Source organism: Phoenix dactylifera, chromosome 4 (genome assembly GCF_009389715.1).
Source record: "Phoenix dactylifera cultivar Barhee BC4 chromosome 4, palm_55x_up_171113_PBpolish2nd_filt_p, whole genome shotgun sequence".
In the NCBI taxonomy this organism is placed as follows: domain Eukaryota; kingdom Viridiplantae; phylum Streptophyta; class Magnoliopsida; order Arecales; family Arecaceae; genus Phoenix; species Phoenix dactylifera.
The window spans coordinates 11,798,188-11,805,346 of record NC_052395.1 but is presented as its reverse complement, the minus strand read 5'-3'; the positions used below and the strand labels follow the sequence as shown (position 1 = coordinate 11,805,346).

At 38.1% G+C, this 7,159-nt stretch overlaps 1 protein-coding gene across 1 annotated transcript; it reads right to left on the bottom strand.

Annotated features, from left to right (window-relative positions):
• Window positions 1-2,458: 2,458 nt before the first annotated feature.
• On the bottom strand, window positions 2,459-4,786 carry LOC103722346 (60S ribosomal protein L18a). The gene is made up of 4 exons (XM_008812874.2): window positions 4,648-4,786; window positions 4,342-4,457; window positions 4,159-4,222; window positions 2,459-3,049 (listed from the first exon to the last, which is right to left on the bottom strand). Exons 1-4 carry the CDS (start codon window positions 4,660-4,662, stop codon window positions 2,708-2,710), a joined length of 537 nt encoding a protein of 178 aa, XP_008811096.1. The 5' UTR covers window positions 4,663-4,786; the 3' UTR covers window positions 2,459-2,707.
• Window positions 4,787-7,159: the final 2,373 nt, after the last annotated feature.

Here is a 7,159-nt window from a genome sequence, read left to right as displayed (position 1 = left end):
CAATCTTCCATCAAAAAAGGGAGAAAAAAAAGACTAGATCCAATCACAAGCTGTTGGGTGACATCATTAGAAAACCAGAAAAAATACAGCATTAAAGCAGCTAAAATGTTTTCTACAGAATCCGCAGCAAATCATCATATATCCTAAAACAATAACTAAAGCAATTATTGCTGGACAACAACCTTACTTGCTTAACTGTCTTAAATATTCATTCAAATTTATATCATTTTTAAAGGGTCATTGCTGGCAAATAGAATCTTCGAGAATCTAAAACAATTCTAATTAAAAGAAAAGACAAATAAACTAGTTTTCCAAGGAAGGCAAGAATGCAGCGCCCGAATCTGCATCAATCCTTACAGCCTCCCTTTACAATGCGACCCACATCAAATTTACGCAGGGCCAAAGATGGGGTAGGGTGGGGTTTGTTGCTGCAAGCAGGAAGGGTTCACCTACATGTTTGTGTTCCTTCAGCTCTATCCTTCATGAGACCATAAGCCTGGAGAGCTAGTTTCTAAATCATTATTTCAACTCATATTTACATTTATTTAGTACTGGAATATACAGAACTACAAGAACAAATGCCTCTCAAATTAGGTTTACAGAACAAATAATACATTAAGCCAATCATAAGGTCATCTCCATGTAGTTTCGCACTAATACCACACAAAACAAGCAACATTGTGCTTATCCATCCAATCATCAAATTGAAACTTCAGCCAAATCTCACAAAAAGCACATAGTAAATACCATGTGTCATGAATTATGAGAACAGGTATAAAAAGCACGTTGTAAATACCATGCGTCATGAATTATGAGAACAGATGAGAGAATATGCTACCAGACTGGTATCAGACAACAGGCGTGCATTCAATACAAGCCAGAATGACCAAATAAGCAAATAGCATCAGCAAGACAGCATACAAAAAGCAGGTTTATGAACGTGTCCAACCTTTTTAGAATGGTGAGGTTGTTTTCCATCAACTAAACAATAAGACCCGTAACCCACCATCTATATGACATGAGAAAAGATTATAAAGGGTAAATAACAAGGAAAACAATCAATCTCACCTACATTGCTGCTTTGAACACAGCTAGGCCGGGAGGGGAGTGGGAGACAAAAATCTGATACTCCACCTTGGCAGGTCAAAAAAATGAAGTCATTGAAGCAGGAGGTAAATATTTATATGTCAAGCAATTACAATTTCGCAAGCCATGCTGACGACTTAAGTACCCCTAGTCAACTAGACAAAACCTAACAGCAAGACAAGCAATGTGAAAGGTTGTTAAAGATAATATGTTGGCAGTGGTGTTTGCCATCAATCAAACTAGAAGGCAGGCAAAGTAAAACACCAAATTGCCAAGAGATATAGGCAACAGGGAAAAAAAGGAAACCAAAATTAAAAATTGGTAACCTCGGCAAAGTTGCCCTTCTGTGGAAGGTTATTTTCAAGTCTTGTTTAATAATGAGACACAAAACCTAACAGCAAGACAAGCAATGTGAAAGGTTATTAAAGATAATATGTTGGCAGTGGTGTTTGCCATCAATCAACCTAGAAGGCAGGCAAAGTAAAACACCAAATTGCCAAGAGATATAGGCAACAGGGAAAAAAAGGAGACCAAATTAAAAGTTGGTAACCTCGGCAAAGTTGCCCTTCTATGGAAGGTTATTTTCAAGTCTTGTTTAATAATGAGAAACAAACCCTAACAGCAAGACAAGCAATGTGAAAGGTTGTTAAAGATAATATGTTGGCAGTGGTGTTGCCATCAATCAACCTAGAAGGCAGGCAAAGTAAAACACCAAATTGCCAAGAGATATAGGCAACAGGGAAAAAAAGGAGACCAAATTAAAAATTGGTAACCTCGGCAAAGTTGCCCTTCTGTGGAAGGTTATTTTCAAGTCTTGTTTAATAATGAGAAACAAACCCTAACAGCAAGACAAGCAATAGGTTGTTAAAGATAATATGTTGGCAGTGGTGTTTGCCATCAATCAACCTAGAAGGCAGGCAAAGTAAAACACCAAATTGCCAAAAGATATAGGCAACAGGGAAAAAAAGGAAACGAACTTAAAAATTGGTAACCTCGGCAAAGTTGCCCTTCTGTGGAAGGTTATTTTCAAGTCTTGTTTAATAACGAGGAAGGTAAGTAAATCAGGCAGATATAGAAGTGCCCCATCATTAGATATTCTATGTATCACTATGGCACTATTTAGTGTCTTGATTGCCTTGAAGAACAAAAAAGGATGTATCACTTGAATAGGTAGCTCAGTATATTCAAGGACATTACGACACATGCAAAGATCAACCATAATTTTACTAAGAAAACACAAAAGCAATGAAATCCTTCACAGAAGCAGAATATAGCTTGTTGATGGAATGCATTCAAATACAAGACAAAGCATGTCAACACACTATGGTCTCAAGCAGGTAGCTAAAATACAAGGTAGTCAGTCCACAAGAAATATTAAACTAGCTAAACTTTGCATATCAGCAGTTATATCCAGGACTTCCAACCACAAAACTTTATAAAAGTAAAAAATAGCTCATTAAATAAAGTAAACCAAAATTTCCAGCCACAGATTTGACAAATCAGAGAACGTTCGCTAAATAAGTTGTCTATCAAGAAAAAGGACTGAATAAACTTTTGACTCATCTGAACTTCTACCTCGATGTAAGAAGATCAAGAATGGAGAACTAGTAACTAAGCTGAATTACATAAACAAGTTTGGCCTTGATGCCTTATATGTGGTTTTCAGCTTCCTGCTTGGCGGTCTAACCATCTTAAACACCAGGGGAAACTTGATTTTGGAATCATGAAATTGCTTAGTGCTCTCTCTCTTGCAAAGCTTAGCTGGAATTGTGGCTGTTTTGATAATTTGTATACAGTGACACCTTACCCGATGACGAGAAGCCATCTCATTGTACATTTGCTCTACAGCACCATTTAGAGTGGTGTCACGGAATTCCTTGTACATATTGTGATAGCCTGTTCTGCTCTGATAACGCAGCCAAATTCCATAGTTCTTTATCTTGGTCGGTTTCCGCTCAAAAATCTGCAATTCACTCCAAATGAATCATAACAAACACAAAAGAAGCCCTGAAAGAATGAGTAATCAAGAGTATAAACTCAAACCATCAGTACATTGAAATGTTAAGCAACCCGAATGATAGATATATTAAGGAACAGTACTGTCACCAGTCACCCTCTAATGATCTCTGCTAAATTCATGCGGGATGTGGCAGTTGGAGATTGGTGCTCAGTGTTGTCCGTCAGACCCTGCCTGTGCTCAGCAATCACCAGCTTCCACATCTCCTAGTGAATCGAGCAATGATCACTAGTGGGTGACCAATGGCTTTTTCCAATAAGGAAAGCAGGCTAGACATATAAAAGACTATGCAAATTATTTGTTTCAGTAGTTCCTCAAATATATCTAGCCTCACCAACTTTTTGCCACTATCATCACTTTGGCCGATGCCACCAGTTAATTGTTCCCTTCCTTTTTATTTTTGCCAATCTAAACAGTAATTCACTAAGACTGACATTATTTGCGTGTAATTAAACCATAGACATAATCTTCTATATTCACAATTTAGAACACTAGAAATGTATAGCACGAATTAAAGGGCCTGGGACATCTAAGAACAATAATTTGCAATTATAGTTGTGAGCATGGAAATAAGTCTCACTATGATGAATGATCAATCAACAAAAAAATAGTCTTTCGAAAAAAATGCCCGCCTTCAATCTTTCCCTCTCAGAAACACATGAAAACAAAAGCGGTTACAGACTGCACCTAAATCTATATCTTTGCAATGTAGAGAATCCATTTCAACAGGGGTGCTCATACTATTCCACACATCCAAAAGAAAAGAATCTATTGGTCAAGCAATTGTCTTGCCATGTGACATCCCCTCATCTTGCCAAGTGTAATCAAGAATTATACAATCATACAATCAACCAACACATTCGTAACCCGGACCAAAAGGGAGATGATGGTGACAGAATAATATACTCTCAAACTATAGGAAGAACACCGGATCAAATTATCAGTTTCAAACTGAAACCAGAACAACGTTTATATTAATCGAAGAGAAATCATATAAGAAAATGAGTTTCACAAATCAAAGCTAGGTAAATGAAAAGAGGGTAAAGACACGGAACCTCGTTGATCGCCAGAACTTGTCCATTGCTCTTCTTAACTTTCTTGAGCTTCCTCAAGAAATACCTACAATGCGAAATTGTAAAGAATTAGAAAGGTTCTTGAAACATCGCAAGCCAAAACACAAATCAAAGAACCAAGATTTAACATCCAGAGTACTGCGAATCGGGTTCTCGAACGCCTACCAAAACTTGGATTTGGCACGGACCTCGTTGGTCGCCCACAGCTTCATCCGATAGATCTTCGGGTGCTCATCGGTCGGCGAAGGGAGCGCTCTCCCCACCACCTGATACTGATGGAACTGCGATCAACGAGCAAAGCAACAACAAAAACCTAGAACCGTTAGATCCACAACATGGAGAACGCGAAGAATCGAAATGAACCCTAAAAAACTCCACGGGATTGGACGGAGAAGGGAACGAATGAGCATCCAAGAACGCATCAAAACCCCAAAATATGCATGGGGTTGGACGGAGAAGGAAGGAACTCACCCTAAACACCACCATCGCGAACTCTGAAAGCCCTAGAGATCGCCTTCTCTTCTTCCTCTTCCCACCCTTTCCCCCGCCTCACGGTGAAGCGCTGGCGGCTGAACCGATGGACGAGTTGGCGGTGTATATTTATAGCCTTGGTTTATGAACGGGTGATGAAGGGGATCGGCTAAACCCTAATGGGCCATGTAATGGGCCAAGATAGGAGTTGGGCTCTTTCAAGAAGGCCCATTCATAGCCTTCAGCTCCGACGGTGGTGCAAATGGATTGGCTTGCGTTCAAGTAGCGACATTTTCACCCAATCCTGACTGCATCCAATTGTTGGGCGGATCGTGTCACACATTTGACTCGGTCTAATTATGTGATGCCCCCATTCTGAATCTAGGGACCAGAAAGTAAATAGAAAAAACGAGAAAAATATTAAAATATTTGTAGAAGAGGAGAAAAATAAAGAGAGAGAGAGAGAGAAAAGTGATTTTATTTTTGGTTATATATACTCATGTATAGACTCCATACAAAAAATAATACTCACTGATATAAGTTGTTATGTGATCACTAAAAGTACTCTAATAAAATTTTGCTGACAAAGAAAAATAATAATGACTAATAAAAGATCATGCTGATAAATAAAAATAATATGTATTACGTGATTTCTAAAATTATACTAATAAAAAAAAAAGAGAAAAAGATTGTGCATTTGGTGTCTGCTTTTCTTCTACCAGTCCACTTTTTTAACTAAATTAAAAGGCATATGAATTAATTTTTGTCCCTTACAGTTACCAACTATAAGATGCTATCCGTTCCATCAAAGTTCCCTTTTCTCAAATAAACAAAATGCGCTCTCCAACATTTTTTTTTGTTAAATTGCGGTCTCCATCGTTCGGCTTGGTTTTTTTCCAACAAAGCTCAATAAGAAAGTCACAGATCCATACTGAAATGTAATTGTAAGAGCAGGCCAACTTTGCCATAGAGATCCATACCTCATTACCTGGCTTTCCTCCCGACGGATGTGAATTGAAAAGCTCGCCAGCTATCCGTAGCAACACCTATTATCTTAAAATCACAGAAATAAGAAAAGCTTAAACTATCCCTACTATTGATGCATGAGGTTACAGTATTTGAATCATCATCCTCTACCAATATGTTTAAATGCAGTGCATGAGGGCATTTCAGTGTTTGCAGCCTTTTGACCACATCACATCCTTTATATGCAGTTGTTATATATGGTCAAGCTGCATGCAGACTCAAAGATTAAATCACTTGGCACTAATTTAGATACATTCGCACAATGGTTATAATTGCCTACTGATCACTGTGCAGTCACGTATATAACCTCTTCAACGTTCCTAAAAAAAAATTTTTAAAAAAAATCAGAAGAATCCAGTCATACATCTAGCATTTATCAGAGTATATTAAAACTATAAAGTTTCCTTGGCGGGCTCAGACCAAATCAGCCCTACGAATTGGTGTTAGTCCTACTTGCATCACAATTGGAATTTGGAAACAAAGCTCCCAGCGCTCTTCCCATACATCCATTCCTTCTCGCATACATGCTCAAAATGCATGCATTAACTAATTGGAAATCTTGGATTAAGTAATTTTGATTTTGATTTGATAATTTCGCAGTCCTAGTTACTTTCTTATCATCAATAAGGTGGGTTTAATTTTAATTAAAACAATTGAGGTTTTAACCAATAATCCGGGGAAGCTCCCTTGTTCAGTTTGCTCTCTTGTGGTTGTTGTAGTAACAGCATTTCACTGGTCGATAGGCCTATGGATAGGATTGAGGTGTGCATGGGAGGGAAGTGCAAGAAGTCAAGTGCATTACAGTTATTGGAGGAATTCGAGAAGAAGATAGGTATTGAAGGAGCTCTATGTAAGTTAGATTTTGAGCCAAAAATCTAACTTACATAGAGCAGCTCAATGAACAACTAGCGGCAGCATTTTGAACTTGGATAACGCATCCATTACCACAAAGCCATAAACATCTCAAAGCCAAACCCATGCATCAGATGGGTTAATCGAATCACTGCCATCCAGCAAATGCTCTTTCATTCTCAATCAAGGACAGGCATTGCATATTTGAGGAGAATATAACTTGATCAAACCTATTGTTACCTTCCCACTGCTAGAATCACATAATATGATGTCCAAGGAAACAGCCGATAAAAGATAACAAAATAGTTCAATAATGTTTAAATATACGATTTTTTACCCCAAATTTGTCAAATATGCTGAGAAACAGGCTGCATCAATGCAAGGAGTCCCACCTACCAATCATGCAGGTGGTCACTCAGATGCTTGGAGTTAATTCATCAACATGCGATAAGTCTTGACAAATTAATCGCTTCACTTATAATTGTGGAGGCTTCAACCTAGATTCTAATACTGAAATGAGACATATTATGTGCGATTCCACATGCTTCATCTTAACGCAGCCAAAAAAGGATCCTTTGCTTCACATTATACAGTCACTTCTTTGGTGCAAATCCAAAGCTTCTGGAGAATATCT

Excerpts from the sequence above, each read along its gene's own strand:
- LOC103722346 (XM_008812874.2), bottom strand. Across the intron at positions 4,223-4,341 it reads CGTGCCAAATCCAAGTTTTG|GTATTTCTTGAGGAAGCTCA; the intron begins GTAGGCGTTCGA and ends TTCGCATTGTAG. Across the intron at positions 3,050-4,158 it reads AAGTTCTGGCGATCAACGAG|ATTTTTGAGCGGAAACCGAC; the intron begins GTTCCGTGTCTT and ends AGTGAATTGCAG.